We start from the raw sequence: 23,001 nt of genomic DNA on the forward strand, positions 1-23,001 counted from the left end.
GTAGTATTATTGGGTCCTTCTTTGTTTTTTGTTATATAGCCTTTGTTTTAAAGTCTGTTTTGTCAGTTATATTTTGTTTTCATTTTCATGAAATACCTTTTTCCCATGCCTTTATTTTCAGTCTCTGTGTGTCTTTCGATCTGAGGTGAGTCCCTTGTAGGCAGCATATGTAAGGGTCTTGTTTTCTTATCTATTCAGCCACCCTATTTTTTGATTGGAGCATTTAATCCATTTACATTGAAAGTAATTGTTTATATATATATATATATATATATATATATATATATATATATATATATATATGCACACACACACAGTTATTGCTTTTTTATCCATTTTTTTATCTTTTTCTCTTCATCTTAAAGAAGTCCCTCTAAGATTCCTTGTAATACTGGTTTGGTGGTGATGAACTTCTTTAGCTTTTTCTTGTCTGGGAAGCTCTTTATCTATCCTTTGATTCTAAATGATAGCTTTGCTGGGCAGAGTAGTCTTGGGTGTAGGTCCTTGCTTCTTATCACTTTGAATATTTCCTGCCAATCCTTCTGGCCTGCAAAGTTTCTGTTGAGAAATCAACTGGTAGTCTTATGGGACCTCCCTTATAGGTAACTAACTGCTTTTCTCTTGCTGCTTTTAAGATTCTCTCTTTGGCATTTTAATTATGATGTGTCGTGGTATGGGCCTCTTTGAGTTCATCTTGTTTGGGACTCTGCGCTACCTGGTTGTTCTTTCCTTCACCAGGTTAGGGAAGTTTTCCGTCATTATTTCTTCAAATAGGTTTTCGATTTTTTGCTCTTTTTCTGGTACCCCCTATAATGTGAATGTTGGTATACTTAATGTTGTCCCCCAAGCCCCTTAAACTATCCTCATTTTTTTGGATTCTTTTTTCTTTTTGCTGTTCTGTTTGGGTGTTTTCTGCTACCTTCTAAATTTAGTCCTCTGTTTCATCTAATCTATGATTGATTGCCTCTAATGTATTCTTCATTATAGTTACTGTATTCTTTATTGCTGACTGGTTTTTATGTTTTCTATGTCCATTTTTATGTTTTCTATGTTTGTTGAGCATCCTTAGAACCAGTGTTTCAAACTCTGCATCTGGTAGATTGCCTGTCTCCATTTTGTTTAGTTCTTTTTCTGGAGCTTTGTTTTGTTCTCTTATTTGGGGCACGTTTCTTTGTCTCCCCATTTTGGATGTCTCCCTGTGTTTGTTTCCATGTATTACGTAGGTCTGCTCTGACTTCTGGTCTTAGTATGAGTGGCCTTACATAGTATGTGGTCTGTGGGGCCCAGTCTCCCTGGTCATTAGAGTCAGTGCTGCTGGTGTGTCCCTTGTGTGGGTTGTGCATGCGTTTCTGTTGTAGTTGAGCCTTGGTTGCTGTTTGCATGTCAGTAGGAGGGATTGACCCTCCGGCTGGTTGGTGGTGAGGACTGGCCATGACTATAATGGATGGGCTTTGGTGCAGGGCCTGACCCTATAAAGCAGGATTCTCTTTAGCAGGGCTCTGGTGCCTGCCCAGTTTGCCCTTTGTGTATGTTATCCTTGGAGGTGGTTAGGTGATGGTCCAGTTCTGTCTGAAGCTGGCCACCAGGTGTGCCAGCCCTAGGATCTCCTGGGAGGGGCCCTGCTGCCAGCCAAGTTCAGCATAGCCTGTGCCCTGCCCAGGGCCACCTGGCATAGGCCACAAAGCAATCCCCAGATGGCTACGCCCACGCTTGGATTGGAGGTGACTCGAGAGGCCAAGCCACGAACTGAGGCTGCTGCCACTAGTGCCAGGCTTAGGGCTGCTCAGCTAGAGGTACGGGACATGCCGAAGCCAGATGCTGCTTATTTTGTGTTTTGTGAACCTTTGAGAGATTTTAGGAAAGTCCTCAGCATGAGTCAAGACAGGCTGTATAGAAAAGTCACTGGAAATGGATTGGGTGTACCTGGAAGTTGGATTGGGTGGGGTGTCAGGGAATCACCAGGGTGGAGTGAACAGAATGGTGTTGTCCAGGTTGATGGAGACTCAGATATGGCGGCAGCCTATGTCTCCTCACCAGGAGGGGAGGGCTCAACAATGAAATAATGGCTTCTGCTTGCTCCTTCGTCTGGAAAAATGATGCCCCTCATCCCTCACCTTGAAGCCAGACAATTCAGTTCCTCCCCATATGTCCCTGGCAACTTTTGAGCTGCTGCCCCGGTGCTGGAGCTCAGAGTGAGTCAGTCCATCAGTGAATAAGTCTATGTGTAGACCCTTTAAACGGAGCACTTGAGACTGCAGCTGCCCTAGTTTCACTCAGTCACAATCTCCGCTGGTTTGCACAGCCAGTAATTATGGGGACTTCTCTCCCCATCAATGGAACCCTGGGCTTGGGGTATCCAGTGTGGGGCTGGGGGGCCTGGTGTGGAACTGGGACCCCTTGCTCCTCCGGGGTGGGTAATCTCCGCAGCTGAGATATCCCTCCTGATTTTTAATGGTTACACGCTTCTGTATGTCCTTAGTTGTAGGGCTTTGATTCAGCTAGACTTCAGGCGATACTCAATGATGGTTCTGTAGTGGTAATTTTGATGTGGTCGTGAGAGGAGGTGAGCACAGCATTTACCTACTACATCATCTTGAACGGAAAAATAATGTATTGCCATCCTAGAAATAGCAAGTTTTCCAATTACAAACTTGGGATGTCTTTCCATTTATTTAGATCTTTCTTTCAACAGTGTTTTGGAGTTTTGAGTGTGAGTTTTGCAGTTTTTTTGTTTATTCCTAGGTAATTTATTCTTTTTGATGCTATTGTAAATGGAATTGTTTTCTTAATTTCATTTTCAGATTGTTAATTGCAAATGTATAGAAACAATTGATTTCTTGTATTATATTTTGTAACCTTCTTGACCTCTTTATGAGTTTTAAATTTTTTCTGTGAATTTCTTAGGATTTTCTATATACAAGATCATGTCATCTACATATAGAGATTTCTACCTCTTCCTTTCTAATTTGGGTGCTTTTTATTTCATTTCCTGTCTGATTGCCCAGGCTGGACTATCCAGTACAATGTTGAGTAAAAGTGGCAGAATGGGTATCCTCATTCCTAGGGACAAAGTATTCAGTCTTTCACCATTAAAGTACAATGTTAGCTGTGGGTTTTTCACACATGCTGTTTATCAGAAGTTCCTTTTTATTCCTAATTTGTTGAATGTTTTTACTTGAAAGAGTGTTGAATTTTATCAAATGCTTTTTCTGCATCTTTTGAGATGATCATGTGGTTTGTGTTCTGTTGATATGGTGTATTACATTAATTGATTTTCAGATGTTAAACCAGCCGAGTCTTATAAGGATAAAATTCCTTTGGTCATGGTGCATAATTCTTTTTATTTGTTACAGGATTGGTTTGCTAGTATTTTGTTGATAATTTTTCCACTTATATTCATAAGAAATGCTGGTCTTATAGCTTTCTTTTCCTGTCATGTCTTTGTCTGGTTTTGGTGTATTGACCGAATAGACTGAATTGATAAGTGTTTCTTCTTTTGGGGGAGAAGCTTGTGAAAAATGGTATTCTTTTAAATGTTTAGTAGAATTTACCTGTGTAGTCACTTGGGCCTGAATTTTTCTTGGTGTGTATTTTTGTTTTGTTTTGTTTTTATTACTAATTCAATATCTTTATTATAGGTCTATTCAGGTTTTCTATTCTTGAGACAGTGTTGCTAGAAATTGTTCATCTAAATTAAATTGTTCATGGTATTCATTCATAATTCTTTTTATTTCTGTAAGGTCAGTATGCCTTTCATTTAGGTTCTACTGATCAATCTAGCTAAAGGTTTGTCAATTTTGTTGATCTTTTCAAAGAACCATTTTTTGTTGTTAATTTTTCTCTATTTTTCTATTCTTTATGTCATTGTTTCCCTCTCTAATCTTCATTAATTCTTCCTCTTATTGGCTTCAGGTTTCATTTGCTCTTCTTTTTCCAGTGACTTAAGATGGAAGTTTAGGTTATTCAATTGAGAGGCTTTCTTGTTTTTTTCATATAGGTGTTTATAGCTATCAATTTCCCTCTGAGCACTACTTTAGATATGTCATATAAGTTTCAGTAGGTGTCTTTATTTTCATTCATCACTTAGTATTTTCTAATTTCCCATGTGATTTCTCTCATTGTGTTGCTTAATTTTTATATATTTATGAATTTCTCAAATTTCTTTCTCTGTTGAGTTCTAATTTTATTCCATTATGGTTGGAGAAGATACTTTATATGATTTCAGTATATTAAATTTATTGAGATTTGTTTTATGATTTGCCATATGTTCTATTTTGGAGAATAGTCCTTGTACACTTGATGAGAATGTATGTTCTGCTCTTGCTGGGTGGAATGTTGTATAGATGTGTTAGATCTATTAGTTATTTCATAGTTTTATTCAAATCTTATGTTTCCTTGTTAATCGCCTGTCTTAATCTGTCCATTACTGAAAGTGAGATATTGAAGTCTCCAACTATTGTTGAATTGTGTATTTCCTCCTTCATTTCAGTCAGTTTTTGCTTCATGTAGTTTGGTGCTATGTTTCTAGGTGCATGTATGTGTACCATTGTCATATCTTTCTGCTGGATGGACCTTTTATCATTATAAAATTCCACTCTTTAGCTCTAGTAACATTTTTTATTTTAAACTATTTTGTCTGATACTAGTATAGCCACTCCTGCTTTTTTTGGTTCCTGTTTGCATGATATATTTTTTCATCCTTTTGCTTTCAATCTATTTATATCTTTAAATCTAAAGCATCTCTTGTAGACAGCATATTGTTGGCTCTTGTTTTTTATTCTAGTCTGACAATCTCTGCCTTTTGGTATATGATTATTTTACTCTCATTTAATCATGACAGTTGGATTTATGCCTACCATTTTTTATTTTTATGTCTCATCTATTCTGTTCGCCTATGCCTCCTTTACTGCTTTCTTTTGCATTAAGTAAATATGAAACATTTAATTTCTTTTCATGATATTTTCACTATTTTTTCTTAGTTACTTCCTTAGTAATTACTCTAGAGCTTGCCATCTGTCTTATCAGAATCTGCTTTAGATTTATACTAACTTAATTCTAATGAGGTATAGGAACATTGCTAACATTTACTTTTGATTTCTATGGTTGAAGTATGTTCATTGCATTCTTTATTGTTTATTTACATTGTTTATGTTTATTTGAGGTATTAGTGGTCTGTTTGGTATAGCTATAAAAATAATCTAGAAATAATTTTCTTTACAGTTAGAATCAAGAATAGAGGAACTTAATAAAGAAGTTAAAGCTTCCAAAGATAAACTAATCGCTCAAGACGTTGCAGCTAAAAATGCAATTCAGCAGTTACACAAAGAGATGGCCCATCGGATGGAACAGGTATTTTTCAAGTCATTATCATTATTTTAACTTTCTGATAACTCTTTCTTATTTATTAAAGTAAACTAATCCTGTTAGATGATTTTGGACATCAGTGGAGTATTAGGAATACATAATTTTATTTATATAAAAATTAACCTTTTGAAAAAATGGGAAAGAAATACATAAATATATGGTATCACAAAAAATAATTTAATAAATTAAGGAAATATATAAAATAAAAAATGAAAGTCCCCCTTCATCTGTACTTTTCCTTTCCTGCCCCTAATCCCTTTACATCCCATTCCTTGTTCCATATCTAATTATTGATATTTTGGTTATGTATCTTACCACATATGCATATATAAATCACATCATGCTTATGTGTACATATTCATATACTTTTTCCCCCTACTTGATTGGAATCTTACTGTACATCTTTCTTTTGTAACCTTACCCCCTACTTAATATACCTAATAATTTTAGCTGGCTGTTGAATCCTCTTGATCATCTTATTCATGCTTTATGTTCATGCAAGTGAAAGATAAACATCTTAAACTGGTCGAATCCAAAGACTTACTGGCTCCTCTTCCATTATCTGTGCCCTAAGCCTTAAGTGGACTGACTTTCTATAGAAGCCTAAATAGTAGTTACTATATTAACTTGTTTAATACTCCAATAATCCAATGAAGGAGGTGTTGCCATTATCCGGGGTGGGACCCAGAAGTGTGAACTGTTAGCACCCAGGTTACAGCTTTGCAGCGGATCCACAGATGCCTGAGTGTCGGCACATTCTGGTGCACGTTCCCTGCTGTAGGCAGGAAGCTCATCTATTTTGTTTTACCTGATCTATTGTACTTGTCTTCTTTTCTAGTTTTTCTGTCTCTTAAATGACATGCCCATGCCACCACCAGTTATCTTATTAAAACACACATTTAATAAATGGTTCTGATTTATAAATCATTCTTTGGCTTCTCATTGCCCAAAGGATAAAAATCTCAAGTCATTAGCATGATAAGAGAAGCCCTTCTTCTCTAAATGTATCATGCTATTTTATGCTTTTAGGCATTTGCACAGGATGATGACTCTACCTTGAATTCTTTTCCTTGACTAACCCCTTGCATTCTAGTGACTCTTACTTAACCTTCAATGTCTAGCCCAAGTATAGCACCTAGTTTTCAAGTATAACGTCTTTCACCCTTCATGCCAACTCTTCCCAGGGAATGTTAGTATTTTTGTGTTTTCAAAGAACTTTGTACATTCATCCACTAGAAATTATATTGTATTAATAACGTTTGTTCATATATATATTGTTCTTACTCGGTAGTGAGCTCTTCCAGGGCAGAAACCACGACTTACTCTACTTTGTATTCCCAAAAGCTAATGCATTATCTGAGTATTAACTTACCTTGAAAAGACTTCTTTTAAAGTTGAAATTACCATTAAAAGAGTTTTTCTAAGTACAGTTATTCAGTTATTTAAAAATCTAGCTAATTCCGTTGGCCAATTCCAGCACAATTTTCTCCTTGTCCATAAGCGCATTGTCAAATCCTCAGGGATCGCTAACATCCCTATGCCAATGTTTTCCTTAATTTCTCTTGAAAATTAGTAGGTTATTTCAATGGGGAGAAATCCCAATTGGATGATTTAAAAAGTACTTGTATGTATATGCCTGGTATCTTGAGTGTTTACTAAATGTGCTTATCAGCTAAACCAGAACTTGGTGAAACATTTTTTCAGTCACTTTTCATCAGAGCATAGGAAAACTTTTCCTAGGTTCTCCTGACATTCTACCTTCTTCAATTCAGTTGCAGTATCAGTTGGTGTTTACCACTAGATGCCAGTGAAAATCTCTGAAGCTTAAGTTTCCATCTTCTATAAAATAAATGCATGTTCCATTATATTTTCAAACTATGAATTTACTTAAATGAAGCGCTATCTGTAGAAGTTTTTATTGTATAAAATTTCAGAATATGGAGTACCAGCTTACACTAATAGGAAATAAGTATATAGATTTCACACTTAATCCAGTTGAGTATTTCTTGTTAGGTGCAAAATACTTTAGAAAGCTTTTCATATACATATAGGAAATTAAACGATCATTAATTAGCATTTTGTTACTTTTTGTAAGGTGGCAAACATTATATAATAGATTTTAGAAATTGTTAGCCGTACAGTTTCCAGCCATCCTGGCAGGAAACAGAAACTGCTGATTTGAGGAGAATTTAATAAAAGGACTCTTTACATAGGTATGGGTAAGATTTAGATTGCCCAACAAGAGAAAATGAAGGCTCCTGGGGCTGCAGGAGGAGCCATTCTCACTCTTTGGGCTAAAGGAACAGGAAAGGGCACCGGTGTTGTGACCCAGAGAAGGTAGTTGTGTAGAGAGGGCACCTGACAGGAGCAGTGGCTTTTGGCCAACTTGCGGTGACTCTGGAAGAGCCATATCTCACCCTCTGCCTACCTTCCTGATCTGCCTGGTGCCTGCTGTTGGCTGGACCCGACTGGAAATACAAGGGCATGGAAACTTGATAGGGTCTCTGATGGTCCTCCTTCTGGAGCACAAGGTGGACAAGAAAGAGTGGGAAAGTGGATCCGAAGGAGTAAATGAAAATAGCAACCATGTCAGCTAAAATCAAAGGAGCAGGAGAGGTTTAAAGTAAATATTAGTGATATTTGTTGATTGTATTGTTTCTCTATAATTAGGAATTTTTCCTTTGCTTTATAAAAATTTCATGACGCAGGTCCTGGGAATGTTCAAAAACCAAAAAATACATTGGTAATATTACAGAAAAATATCATTTATTTTGATTTATTTTTATTTGAAAAATATTTTTTATTAATGCTAGATTGTTTTCAAAGGCCAATAAGAAATGTGAAGAGGCTCGCCAGGAAAAAGAAGCAATGGTAATGAAGTACGTAAGAGGTGAGAAGGAATCATTAGACCTTCGAAAGGAGAAAGAGATCCTTGAGAGAAAACTTAGAGATGCGAATAAAGAATCTGAGAAAAACACTAACAGAATTAAGCAGCTTTCTCAGGAGAAAGGACGGTTGCACCAGTTGTATGAGACAAAGGTATACCTTGTGCTGTTGTACCTTATTTGAAATTTATTCTTTTTGCATTTTCTTACTTAATCAAACAGTCATAACTTAACATGGGTAAACCACTATTAAACATAAAGTTGTTTAGTTTACCTTCTAAGAATTTGGAGACTTTAGTAATTCCAGTATGGTGTTACTTGTCCACAAAAAAATGTTTGCTGGGAAAAGATGAGAAATTGACACATATTATTTATTAGATAACTTTTTCTTGATAGATCTTTTAAAAAAACTTTTAAATAAAATATGTTGAAGAAATGAGTTTGTCCCTGAAAGGAAGATATTATTTTGGCAAGATATATACATAGTATTGTCAAAAATGCATGGTTTAATAAGTATAATTTGACCAGAATCTTAATGTAAGCACTTATTCATTATAGAATAGAATTTATATTTTTCTTGGGAAAAAACATGTTCTTAGATGCTGTCCAAGGAGATTTAATTACTGAGTTATTCAGAACCCTTGCGTTATGTAGCAGCCTTGTGGCATGGTCTTGCTTCCAGTAGATAATTATTTTTTGGTGATGAATGTTACTTTTTATTAATTAACATTTAGTTTAGGAATGTTTTCATTGTCCTCAGGAATTCTGGCAAAACCAGTTTAATTTGTATTTTACCTTAAGGCCAGCTAGTTGAGAAGAATCGTAAAGGTATGCTTGTACATACAACATATCTAGTTGGTTAAAATATGTATGTTAATTATGTCTGTTAGTTGGATTTAGGATTTTACTGCCCTCTTATGATTTGTACTTTAAATCAGTTTTATGGCACATAGGCCATAATGTGCCAGCTCCTGAATTATAGTGTTATTGCATTAATTATTTTGAGGAGATATAAAGATACACAAATATTGGTTGATCGTTAAATGCAAAATAATGACCTAGTGATATTATTTTAGGAAGGTGAAACTACTCGACTCATCAGAGAAATAGACAAATTAAAGGAAGATATCAACTCTCACATCATTAAAGTAAAATGGGCACAAAACAAATTAAAAGTAGAAATGGATTCACACAAGGTGAGTACTATAATGTAGTGGAAAAATTATTAGAATCAGTTTTAAGAGCAAATGCAGTAATAGTTAATGAGGCATAAAGCTTAATGTAGTGACTCCTGTAGGATAGATTGGGCCTGAGTATTTGGTGATTGTGAAAAGATATTTCCTTGCATGGTTTACATATTAAATTGAATAGAATGTTACATTTTATCATTCATTATTTACAACCCCCAAATTGTCTTTATTCTTTAAGCATTTTTTGGTGTGCTATATTGTATATTAAACATTGTTAGAAATTTGAGGGGAAGAGGAGAATCTGTAGATTATCAAAATTCAAAGTATGCTCTGGAAATTTTAAAAAACATCACTGATGCTAAGATACTTATAATCAAGAAATATAAACTCTTATTTAAATATAAATATAAAGATTTTAAGAATAAGTTATCTGTTTATTATGAATATAATTCCATTGGTATTGTGCCTAATGAATATCATTTTATCAAAAAATTAATATAATGAAAAATGATTATAAAGGCTGGTACCTGATGCCATAATTTTAAACACTAAACTGTTGTTACAGGTAATAAAAATCTGAAGATGATAGAATATGAAACAAAAGAACAACTTCGAAATATGACTTAAATAGAAGAGCAATGTCATAGCTATAACAATTTCTGAGTTTTCAAAAACAGGCTTAATGATATTGTTTAAGACCATAAGCATGGGTTATCTCATTAAATAATTCTAAGTCAGTAGAACTGTTAATAACCTTTGGGTATTTGTGTACAATATCATCGGAGAAAACTGTAGGGAGAATTCTCTGTGTCAACAGCGGTCAAAGATAGGTCAGAGAATGGTGGGTTTTCCTTCAGTTCTGATCAGTGCATGTATGTTGGGAAACTACAGAGGCAGAGAAAGAACTGCCAGAAAAGAGAAGAGGCGACAATCCCTGGAGCTCACATAGGGCCACGAATCATTTAAAATTTTCCCTTTAGTTTGGGTTACAGAATGGGGAATTAAAATTCCAAATCCTATAGCATGGTAATGATTTCTAAACTGCCTGAGTTGCTTCAAGATCTAAACATAATCTAATGTCTAATGAGGCATTTTCCTCATCCTATTCTATAGTGCTAAGAGACAGGATCCTAAAACCGATTAGAATACATACTAACTAGAATTAAGGAGTAAAAAACTCTAGGTCTTCTGTGAGCTAGATGTGTTCAAAGAGTAGGTGACAATGGATGTTTCATGGCAGTTTTGAGGTCAGATGAAACCAGACACTAAGTAGGTTAGACAAATGGCTTACGGCTGACATGATAAGGTTACATGGTGTGGATTGCTAGAAAATCACAAGTACATTGACCTGGTATGAGGAAATTAGAAATGTACCAGTTCATTTTAAAGGCATTTATTAACCAGCAAGTGTTTTACTGGGCCTTCATCTATGCACAGCACTGTGTTAAATAATATGTAGGATATAAAAGCCATAGAAGACACAGTAAGTGCTTCTGAAGAATGTCTAGGATGGGATCATGGTTACCTCTTTTATGTATTTATCAAGTAAATGTGAGAAGGAGTCTGAATCAAGGGGGGATATAAGATTTAGTCACGATCTGGGCAGTATAGGCCACCTCTGAATATGCAGGCAAGAGCCAGGACTCTCACTGAATGTTTCTCCAGGCAACCTTTTCAATTTCTAGTCCCTTCCCGCCAAGTCTTCAGTATTAATACTGGAGTCCTGGAAGTTACAGAATTCATTGTGATTATTAGCTTCTGATGAGACCGCCAAGGCATATTACTAGAACTTACGTCTTAGACAGATAGACTGGATACCCCAATCATCAATTGACTTATTAATAGGGTCAAACAATAGAAACAATATATTTGTTACCTTCCCTAAGCTCCCTTGGAGGTTAAACTGAGATGTGTTTTTAACACCTGGCTTCTAAAAACAACATCTTTTCATTTGGTGTGTAGGGAATAAAGAAGGACTTTCCCCTAGCGTACCTCACGTACTTACTCACCTACCTGGTTGCTACCTACTTACCTGATCTCAGGATAAGGTAATCTCACTGGAGCGTAGATATGACTGGTAAGAGATATGGCAGTAGGTCTTTGTAGACCATGGTTGGACTGTGCTGGGTGCCTGCCAATATTTTTGCTTCAGAGAAAGTTAGAGAGGAGTCTTAGGTGTCAAGACAGCATCTAGACCAGGATGTAGCAGACTGTAATATACTGCAGACCTGATGTGTGACTAGAGGTTGGTATATTCTATGATGTATGCCTTCAACAAGATCTGCCACTTAACTATTCTCCCAGATTATCATTTTGTCAATAATAGCCTCGTTCTTAAGTGGTTTATTTACTATAAGTTTCACTAATTACAATAGAAGGAGGGCTCACTTTTAGTTAGCTGTGCTATTATCTCACTTAGTAAAGCCATATTCTATGTTCTGTTTTTTAATCTCTATGCTATATAACTATATTCTATTGCATTATTGTGTAACAGAGTCCAGATTTACCCTCTCATCTTAAAAAAAAAAGAATTAAATATATGAAACAAAGGATTTTAGCCTTGGGACAACACAGGCAGTATAGGGCAGTGATCACTGAGAGAAGGGAAACAAGCAAGATGTAACACTTGGAGAGTTTCCAGGTTGCAGCAAAAGGAGAGTAACCCAGAGCCCCAGCAGTCTCCTTGAATTGAGGGGACAGAGTTCAAGTACGGAGAACAGGGCAGAGTACCAGAGAAGAGAAAGATAGAGATTTGCAGTGCCTTCCTCTCAATTCTTAAGCTCACTACTGATCAGTATATGTGTGTGAAAACACTACAGAGGTGGAGAAAGAACTAACAGAAAGGACTAGAAGCAACAATTCCTAGAGCAGCTTACCTACAGCTAGGAATTGCTCATGTTACCTAGAGCCAAGAGAAAGCACTCTTAACACATAGGGCATCCAGTGGTCGTCAGAAAGGGGTGCTTTAGCAGTGGGGACTAGTTAGCCTTAGACTAAAGTCTGTTACAAACCCACCTAACAAAGCCTTAAAAGAAAGCCTCAAATCAAATTGTTTCAAATAACTATGCCCCAGAACAAAGCCCAAAAATATTTAAGTAAGTACAAAAATCTCTAGGACCTACCTAAAAGCATAAAATTCACAATATCTGATACCCGATAAAAAATTACCAGACATGCAAAGAAGCAGGAAAATAAAGCCTATGAGAAGAAAATAAGAATCAATCAGTAGAATAGAAACAAATCCAGAAATGACATGGATGAATTAGTAGACAAGGATGTTAAAACAGCTAATATAAATGTACTACATATATTGGAGAAGATAGATGAAAGTATGAGTATGTTAAGGAGAGACGTGGAAGATACTAAAAAAGGCCAAACTGATACAATATCTGAGACAGAAAATACACTGGATGGAATTAACAGAAGACTGGACACTACAGAAGACAAGATTAGTGAACTTGAAAAAACATAGTGATAGAAAACTGTATGCTAGTTACTCCCAGATTTAGAACTTTTACCGAGAATTCCAGTTTCATATATTCAAGTGCCTGCTTGACATCTGACGCCTTGGATGACTCAGTAGGCACCTTAAACTTAACGTGTCTAAAACTGAGTGGGTATGTGCCCCTTCCTTGCACTGTTTCACCATTTCAACTCTCAACAAATGGCAATTCATCCTTTTAGTTGCTCAGGCAAAAAATGTTAGATTTATCCTTGAGTTCTCTCAATCACCATATCCCGTCCCTTAGCAAATTCTTGCTCACTTCTTTCAAGTCAGGTATCACTTTCTTTCCCTGACTACCCTCTCTAAATTTTGATCACCTTCCCCAAACTCTCTCATGTCTTTATTTTTACTCCTTAGCGCTTGTCACTATTTAATATAACATATTTTTACTTACGTGTTTTATTTATTAGACATCTCCATCACTAGAACATCAGGTTTGCGAGAGTGGAGATTTTGTCTTTTTCTTAGACTAACTGCTTCCCCAGAGCATAGAAAAGTGCCTGGTACATATTAGGTGCTCAATGAATACTGAATGAATGAATCAGCAAATGAAGCATAGTTAATAATACCTTAACCAAAACACATTTAATGTGATTCTCACTTTTCTTTTATTCAATTATTTATTTATGTAATAAATATTTTTTTGGCATATAGGAATCTCTCAGTTGCTATTTTTTTGAGTGAATGAAGTGAATACTTACAATGTGCCAGACTATGTTTTAGTTGATGATATAGAATTTGTGTGTGGGTAAAAAAAAACCGATAAAGTTCCCTTATCTCTGTCCCCTTGTAGAAGTAATATTCTAATATTAAAAATATATATACATATTTGAAAAAGTCTCCAAGTGTTTATATTTTGAAAGTGATACTGTTTTAATACAAGTTAAATTATTATTAAGAGACCAGCAACTGAAAGTACATAACTAAGTAATTAATTATATGAAATGATATATAAGAAGCAGTGTGTGAAGGATATATGCAGTTTAGATGGTTCGAGAGATGAAGGGAAAGGCATTCCAAGTGGAGGAACAACAAGAAAAAAGGGAAATGAGTCTCCGGTATTTGGAAAGACCACCCTAACTAGAGTGGAAAGTTTATATCAGGTATTCCTTTATTGATTCAACAAATACTGCTTGAGCCATTAATATGAGGCAAGTACTGAGGTAGGTGCTGTCCAGAAGCTGTATCCACAACGGGGGAAAACATGTAAGCTACAGTCCAGTGTATCAGTTATAATCTAGGGATGTCTGGATTCTATCGATGGGAAGGTGGAATAACAGCATTTACCCCTTTCTGAAGGGAGGCTACTAGGAGGAGATGATTCTCATTTGATAGCCAGAATCATGGGACCGGATGGTACTCTGAAGGAATTTGGAGAAAGAGCTGCAGGGCAGGGCTGTATCTTGGAAAATGACCACAGGAAATAGAAAGCCAGTGTAGGAGACAGAGAAGGCAACAAAGAAGAGGGGCAAAACAGGAGTATACTGTCTTGTAATGGAAATAGAAGAAGGATATTCAGAGTAGGGAGTGGTCAGAATCAGAGCAAAGTCAAGAATAAGAAACAACAAAAAGAAAGTAATTGATAAGAGAGTAGTCCCTGCAAACCTTCAGAATGGCTGTTGTGGGAGAGTGGTTAGGAACAAAAACCAAATTGCAGTATGAATCTATAAAAAAATCAGTTTTTGAATAGATACCATGGCCACAAACCAAAGAATTATCTTTTAATGTGTGTGTGCAAAAAAATGTTTAATATTTGCTCTTCTTGTCTTATCAGGTTAGTAAATTCTAGTGATTTGCTGAAAACGCTATCAAACTTGACTATTCAATGGCTTTCAGTTACTTGACCCCTCAGTGGCAGTGCTGAGACAAGAACTTCCCCCTCTTGTCACTGTTCTTACCGTTCATCACATTGTTGTGCCAGCTTGTCACTGTCTTTTTGTCAATGCAGGAAACCAAAGATAAACTCAAAGACACAACAACAAAGTTAACCCAAGCAAAGGAAGAAGCAGACCAGATACGAAAAAATTGTCAAGAGATGATAAAAACGTATCAGGTATACTTTTCAAAGAGATTAGTAACAAATTATGCCAAATATCAGTACTCCTGTTTCATTAACTTTTTGTATCTGTAATATTTGAAGTGTGGAATGTATTTGGTAGGGCAGTTAAATAAAACACGGGTTATTTCCTATGTTAAAGTACTTGGAAATCTGAGACTGAAACCCAGCACTGTTAGCTTCCCACAGTACTCTACTGTGTTAAGTAGAGATCTCATTAGAGAAGTTTTTAACCAAATAAAAACACTAGAAAATGTCAGAAGAATGGAGAGTACAAGGCAATGTATGGCTTAAAAATAAAACCACTCTGTGTTATGTTACGTATCTTAAGTATGCTATTCTTGTTCATGCAAAATTGACATATTTTAAATCTTCCAATGCAGTCATCATTTTTAGATGCATAAGCTATTTATTTCTCACTTAACTGCCAAAGCCGTCTTCACTTTTCAAGATACAAAACTAAAAATGAAGTCATACTTTTTTCATTTCCTTTCCATTAGGAGTCAGAAGAAATTAAATCAAATGAGCTTGATGCCAAGCTCAGAGTCACAAAAGGAGAACTTGAAAAACAAATGCAAGAAAAATCTGACCAGCTAGAGGTGAGTGATTTTGTTATTTGTCTATCCTACATTGTGTCAGACAGAAGGGGAGAAATAACAAGTACCTACTGTCGTTTACTTTTAAGGCCTTTTGGGAGGAGTAGGCAATGTATTTTAGATAAGTTTAGTACATAATGATTTGTGGTTTCTTTTCAACTTTTTAAAAGATGCATCATGCCAAAATAAAGGAACTAGAAGATCTGAAGAGGACATTTAAGGAGGGCATGGATGAGCTACGGACACTGAGAACAAAGGTAATTAAATCTTTAGTCATAACGCAAGAGGAAGGGTAAATATTTTTAATTTTGGACTCATTCTGATTTTTAAAATGTTGGGGAAAAGATATTTATTTAGAAATTTTCCAAAATAAAAGAACTCATAGGAGTAGAATTAGAATATCAGACTTTTGTTGAAATGAAAATGTCTTCCACTTCAGTCCCTTTGAAGTGTTTGCCAAACATTTCTGTTTTATACCACATTCGTTGTATCTATACTTTGTCCTTGGGCCTCTGATCCATAGGCCGTCTTATCAGCAAATGAATTGGAAAGATAGTTGGGTTTTAGAATTGTGTCAGAAGATAGAAAGACTCTTTATATTCCTTCTGGGTATATTTAATAGTCATGTATTCAGTTTTAATTTCTAACAAGCTATTAAATTCTTTCCAGTCTTTATTGTAAGAATAATATTCGTTTTAATATGACTGTGAAACATAGTGTATATCATTCATTGATGTAGAAATAGGCTTTTAAGTAACTACCTTGAGTTTTCAATCACTTAATAATTTTCAAAGTGTTTTCCATGGACCCTTCTATATGTTCTCCAAGCCGTTCTTTGAGGTAGGTAGGGAAGGTGTATTGTCTTTTCAGATGAGGAAATGGAGATTCAACAAAAATAAAATGACATACTAAAACTCCCGTGACTAAATGAGGAGAAATCTGAGACTGAAACCCAGGACTATTAGCTTCCCATTATGTTTTCTTCACATTAATTAATGGTTCAGAATTCAGCCTAGATTCTTAATGTATAACCACTGTCTGACATGGTTAATAAGGAACAAGAAAATATTGTTGGTAGTTTACTTGCTTATGTTTATGTGATAGGTAAAATGTCTAGAAGATGAACGATTAAGAACAGAAGATGAATTATCGAAATATAAGGAAATTATTAATCGCCAAAAAGCTGAAATTCAGAATTTATTGGACAAAGTGAAAATTGCAGATCAGCTGCAGGAGCAGCATCAAAGGTATAAAATGAGCAACTTCTGTTCGTGCTAATTAAGCTTTTTAATTCTGTCTCAGGTTTCTATTTTTAAATGCAATTATTGCATTAAATAAGAATAATTTTACCAGCTAAAAATATTTAAATTCCTGTCTTCATTTGAACTTTTTTTGGATTATCTTCCAAGTTCTCATCATGGCTTCTAAAAATCAAAGTTTATATTCCCTAAACATTGGCAGTAGCAATTTATGAGACAGAGTGGATGTTAGTTTCTTTATCCATTCCTTAGCTTTCAAATTGTTACTTAAGCACAGTACTTTTTCTTCTAAAAGATAGATATGTATCTATATCTTTGCATGTATGTTGCTTAAGTTCTTTTTATAAAACCATTTAGTTAAACTCTCCTCGAGACATTACCTGGCAGGGTGTGGATTCAGGTTGAATCCAAATACTTTTCATACCACACTGATACCCAAGCTGCTGAGTTTGCTAAAGAAATCCTCACTGTTATCCAGAGTGACGCTGCTGCAGACTCATAGGTAGCACCCTCAAATGGGAATATTAATACCTCTAAACCTACCATATGTCCTTGGTCAGAGCCTTCTCCCCCATCTTCTTAGCATCTATTCCAGACCTTACTGCTTTCTTCACATTTCTAGTCTTTGTTCTCACCTTACTGTTTACCCTTGGCAGGTGATGACCTCCTCACGGAAAAAATGGGACAGTTCTCGTAACCTCTTGGTATCAGTCCTATGAACTTGCCTGCGTCTGCAACCATTCTTTATTTTCCTTCTATTCTAGAAGAAATGTTCTTTTTTTTATCTTGCTTCCCTTTTAATCCATTTCCTACACTGTGGTTAGCATAATCTTTTTTGAAAGGAAATCTAAAAACCTTTCAATGATTTTCCATTGCCTCAAGAATTGTCTAGTAAGTTCAGATGCCTTACCACAGCTCGGCAGGTCGTTAGTGTGCCTTCTCATTTTTCACTCTTGTGTTCTAGCAATAGTTGGTTAACAAATGTTGATTGATTGTTTCCTATGTGCCATGCCCTGTACTATGTGAATCAAATTGTTCTCTACTTTATTTGTGGATCCCATGCTCTCCTGCCTTCTCATGGTCTTTATTGATTATTCCTCCTTTATCCGTATCTCTCAGCTCTATCTATGTACTGAGTTTTTTTTCTTTCTCCATTTAAATATTATTATATTTTAAAAACATCAAAACTCCTGTGACCTTCTCCTACGTTTTCTCCTTTCCTTTACAACCAAACATCTGTATAGAAGCATCTGTACTCATCCTTTATCCCTTCACTTCTCTGTTCTTCCATTCCTCTCCACTTCATTCTGGCTTCTTCCCCAACATTCCATTAAAAACGCCTAATACCGCCTTAAATCAAGTAGCTACTTCCTCAGACTAAGCCTTGCTTGAATTTTCCATGTTAATGTCACTAAGCCCAGTACCCTCATTGGCATGCCTTTGGCTTCATTTCCTCGTGCTCTCCTGGTGTTCCTCCCCACGTGCTGGCCTCTTGTCTCAGTCTCCTTGGCAGCCTTCCCATTCTGTCCTAAACTCTCTTTTGTTCTTATTTTATTATAACCCTGGGTGATCCTAACTGTTCTTACAGCTTGCTGCAGGGCCTCCATATCATTAGCTCAGCCTTTTTTGCTGAGCTCCACACACACAAGTATCAAAGCCACCTCGAACTTTAATATGTCCCACCCATAAATCCACGTGTGCTTCTCTCGTGTTCCTGGGATGAGTGATGAGTGTAGCATCCCCCTGGTCTTCCAATCCAGGAACCTGGCTGTCACCTACGCCCTTTTCTCCTTCCCTTACTCATCTAACCAGCCACAAAGTACTATTTATGCTAACAATTCTTTGATGTCTCCCAAGTCCATTTACTTTTTATATTCCCTCTGCTGCTACCATGATCCCAGCCATTATCAGCTCTCTGGAAAGCTGCCACAGCTTCTAAACTGTTTTGCTTTTTTTTTAATCTTGCTTCCCTTTTAATCCATTTCCTACACTGTGGTTAGCATAATCTTTTTTGAAAGGAAATCTGAAAACCTTTCAATGATTTTCCATTGCCTCAAGAATTGTCTAGTAAGTTCAGCTGCCTTACCACGGCTCGGCAGGTCGTTAGTGTGCCTTCTCCTTTTTCACTCTTGTGTTCTAGCAATAGTTGGTTAACAAATGTTGATTGATTGTCTCCTACGTGCCATGCCCTGTATTATGTGCAAGGGATATAGTGCCGCCCTTATCTTCATCAATATTGCACATTTGTTTGTTAGGACCAACAAGAGTTATTCTCTGGTTCCCTTCCCAGCTTTAGCACATATTATATCCTCTACCTGAAACGTATTTTGTTCTCTGACTTAGTCCTAGTTTGCCTTTGGGTCAGGAATTAGCAAACTATGGCCTATAAGCCAAATCCAGCCCACTGCCTGCCTCTTTCGGTAAATAAAAACTGTTTGAAACACAGCCACACGCATTCCTTTATGTATTGTCTACGGCTACTTTCACACAACAATGGCAGAGCTGACCAGTTGCAACAAAGCCATATGCCCCGAAAGGCCTAAATTGTTTACTATCTGGGCCTTTTACAGGAAAAGTTTGCTAACTCTTACTTTAAGTATTAGTTCAAGCGTCACTTACACTGGGTTAGGTGACCTGCTCTGCACTTTCATCATCAAAAATGTTTTATTACACATATAATTTGCCTACTTGACTAAAAGCTCTGAAGCGGGCTGTATCCATCTTGCTCACTTATATTCCTAGCTCTTAGTTCTTAGCATATATTAGTCGTAAATATTTAGATGAATGAATAAAAGTACCTTTATAAAGCATTTCATTTGATGAAAATTCCCAAACCATTAATTGAATGTCTTTTAGTGGTTTAATTTTTTTTCTTCAATATAAACTTTGTTTTTTAGAGGTAAACAAGAAATTGAAAATTTGAAGGAAGAAGTGGAAAATCTTAATTCCTTAATTAATGACCTACAAAAAGACATCGAAGGCAGTAGGAAAAGAGAATCTGAGCTACTGCTGTTCACAGAAAAGCTCACTAGTAAGAATGCACAACTTCAGTCTGAATCCAATTCTTTACAGTCACAGTGTGATAAGCTTTCCTGTAGTGAAAGTCAGTTACAAAGCCAATGTGAACAAATGAAACAGACAAATACTAATTTGGTAAGTATAAATAAATGTAAATTTAACATTTAAAGCCACAAAGCAAGAAGCTCAGATTAAATTTCCCTAAAAAGCATAAATCTAGTGGTAGTTGATCTAAGCTCTTTTTTATTGGCACTGGCTCTTGTCATTTCAAATGCTGTGAGAAGTGTCAGTTTTTCCTTTCAACTTATGTAATTTATAATAAAATTTTTCCCTAAAATGGTTATGAAGAAATATTTCATGTTTGAAAATAAGAAAACCAGGGTTTTTGTCATTCCTAACTGGAATTACTATGAAAGATAGATAGATAGATAGATAGATAGATAGATAGATAGATAGATAGATAGATAGATAGATAGATAGACACATGTATGTATGTATATAGATAGATAGATATATAGATATATATAGATATATTTTTAAAGTACTTTAAATTTTTATATTTTTTTGTAGTTAAAAAAATGGTTTAATATTTCCAACTTATGAGAGTGCCTTCAACTTATAAAAAATGCGGAGATCTATATCACATGTTGCTTTGTATGTATAGATGGCAAACATATTAATGTATCCCCTTGCATTGCTATATGAAGAATTTGAGTTGCTCAGGAAACAAAGCCTAGGAGTGATGATAGAAGAATCTACTATCAAGGATTCTTGATGTTTTTAATGCTTTAAAAGGTGAGAAATAATGGAAACATACAGTTACCTATTAAAATCGGTGTTTTTTGTTTTATTTAATATTCAGGAAAGTCGATTGTTAAAAGAGGAAGAACTGCGAAAAGAGAAAGTCGAAGCGCTGCAAGCAGAACTTACTTGTAAACAAACAGAAGTTATAGCATTGAGTACCCAGGTCGAAGAATTAAAAGATGAATTAGTAACTCAAAGACGTAAGCTCGCTTCTAGTGTCAAAGATCTTACCAAACAACTTCAGCAAGGTATGAAATTCTTCCACACTTATACCTTGAATGCTTTTTGTTCCTTTTGATCATTAGAATTTATAGAAAAAATATATTTTACACCAGCTTCTACCACATTGATTGGAGCAGTATATTCCCTTTAATATATTAATATTCATAAACCAAATTGCTAAACTTCTTACAGTTACATGAATCGTCTGTAGCATCTTCTATGCTAAAGGACATTTATTCACAGAACCACAAAATGTGAGAATTGGAAAAGTACCTTAGGGCAGTAGTGTTTAAACTTTTTTGATCACATACTTCTATTAGTAAAAAGTATTTAAGCATTTGTTCTCCAATTTATTTATTTTTATTTGTAAATTTTAAACATGTATTACTATATATTTTATGCATAAAATATTCTTAGAAAATATAAGAAAAATAGAAATTTTAAAAGATCAGATTAAATAGAAACAGAAGTTCTAATATTTTCTCCCTACCCATGTCTAAGAATTGTCTTGTGTAGCACGATACCTACACTCCAACTTGTATACCTCTAACTTAGAGATCATTGAGCCCTAACTCTTCATACTATAGGAAACTGAGACCCAGAAAGGTTATAAATTAACCAAATAATGATTAACAGCCAGAACTGAAACCCAGATCTCTTAAATTTAAAAATTCATACAATTATTGGGAGTCTGTGCTATATGCTTGGATACAAAGATGAATAGATATGTATTCTGACTTCTTATTCTCTACTATTCCCCTCTGCTTTATTTGTGTCAGAATAGGATGAAATACAGTAATAAAAGAGACTTAGCCTTAATATATACAGGTATTTGCCATAAGAATTCAATTTGTTGTTATCGATATAATTGAAGGGAAATTTGGAGGAAATTCCTGGTGCTCTTCTACAACTTTCAGGACTCCAAAAATTATCCTCAGTGTACCTAAGTGATGCCAGTGTCAGTTGTTATCATACTATTGTTTCTATTATTTTGTATTTGGCCTGTACTTTTCTAGATGTCATTTTATATGAATGACAGCTGTAGCCCTCCTGCCTAAACTATGTATTCAAGCAGTTTCTGTTGCTGTTTCTTCCATTTTGGCCTAAGTGATTTTAGCAATTAAAATCAGAGATAGTGGGGGCAAATGGTCATGATATTGTCACAAGGAATCGTTTCTTTCTTACAGCACGAAGAAAATTAGATCAAGTGGAGAATGGAAACTATGATAAAGAAGTCAGCAGCATGGGAAGTCGTTCTAGTTCATCAGGTAAAAAAAACTAATGGTTTTAGTTGTTATTCAGTGATTGATTATAAAAAGAAATCGCGTTTTTGTTTTGAAAGGTACTGATACGCTTTTCTTTCATTTTTAATTTTAAAGGTGGTAGCTGTAAATAATTGTAAAAAATGTTTCCATTTAAATGTTTAAGTTCTGATCATTGCCCAGGCTTTCGGGTTTGTCATGTGCTTCTACATCATCTATTTCCCTGACCGCCTTTCTTTTACCTCCTTCTCCTTTATTCTGTGCAACAATTTCCTCTTTGGTTTTTAAATTCAGATTTGTACCCCTCCATACGTAAAGATTTGCTGTAGTGGTCCTTCTTTCTTTTACTTTTATATTACTTTTAACATCTGAGAACTAAGTACATATCATATTTTTATGTATCTACACATATGTATTTTTTAATGTTAGCTTTTCTCATGGTAAATATGCCTATGATCTAAAGCAGAAATGAAGAGTCTATATAATTTGATTGATAACATTATGAAAATGATAATTAACAAAATGTCAGTGTATTCATTATTCATCATTTTTGGAATGCCAGGAACCATGCTAAATGCTTTAAACATGTCATTGACTTTGCAGAAGTTATGTGAAGTATTATAATTCCCATTATACAGATATGGAAACTAAGATTCAGAGTGTTTCCCTGACTTTCCCAAGATCCATAGCAACCGAACTCTCAGATTCTAGAGTCCTTGCATGCCACTACACTACACTGCTCCTGGGAGTTGCATATTAGGGGATAAAACTTCATCAGTTACTACAATAGTGGGAGAATTGTGTAGTAAAAAAAAAAAAGGGTCTGAAATTACACACAGG

The 23,001-nt window shown here is 35.4% G+C and overlaps 1 protein-coding gene across 3 annotated transcripts in view; it reads left to right on the forward strand.

The window, feature by feature from the left end:
• Positions 1-23,001, forward strand: part of CCDC186 (coiled-coil domain containing 186) — a 44,756-nt gene that overhangs the window by 18,343 nt on the left and 3,412 nt on the right. For all 3 annotated transcript variants that reach the window (XM_019725197.3, XM_074339016.2, XM_088791853.1), the window contains 10 exons: positions 5,221-5,349; positions 8,191-8,403; positions 9,326-9,445; positions 14,893-14,997; positions 15,501-15,599; positions 15,767-15,853; positions 16,701-16,843; positions 19,753-20,008; positions 20,736-20,925; positions 22,087-22,167. In XM_019725197.3, the coding sequence (XP_019580756.2) occupies positions 5,221-5,349; positions 8,191-8,403; positions 9,326-9,445; positions 14,893-14,997; positions 15,501-15,599; positions 15,767-15,853; positions 16,701-16,843; positions 19,753-20,008; positions 20,736-20,925; positions 22,087-22,167 (1,423 nt within the window). The remainder of the gene's footprint in view (positions 1-5,220; positions 5,350-8,190; positions 8,404-9,325; positions 9,446-14,892; positions 14,998-15,500; positions 15,600-15,766; positions 15,854-16,700; positions 16,844-19,752; positions 20,009-20,735; positions 20,926-22,086; positions 22,168-23,001) is intronic.

This window comes from Rhinolophus sinicus, chromosome 15 (genome assembly GCF_057876585.1).
Source record: "Rhinolophus sinicus isolate RSI-liver-muscle chromosome 15, RSI-T2T, whole genome shotgun sequence".
Lineage (NCBI taxonomy): Eukaryota > Metazoa > Chordata > Mammalia > Chiroptera > Rhinolophidae > Rhinolophus > Rhinolophus sinicus.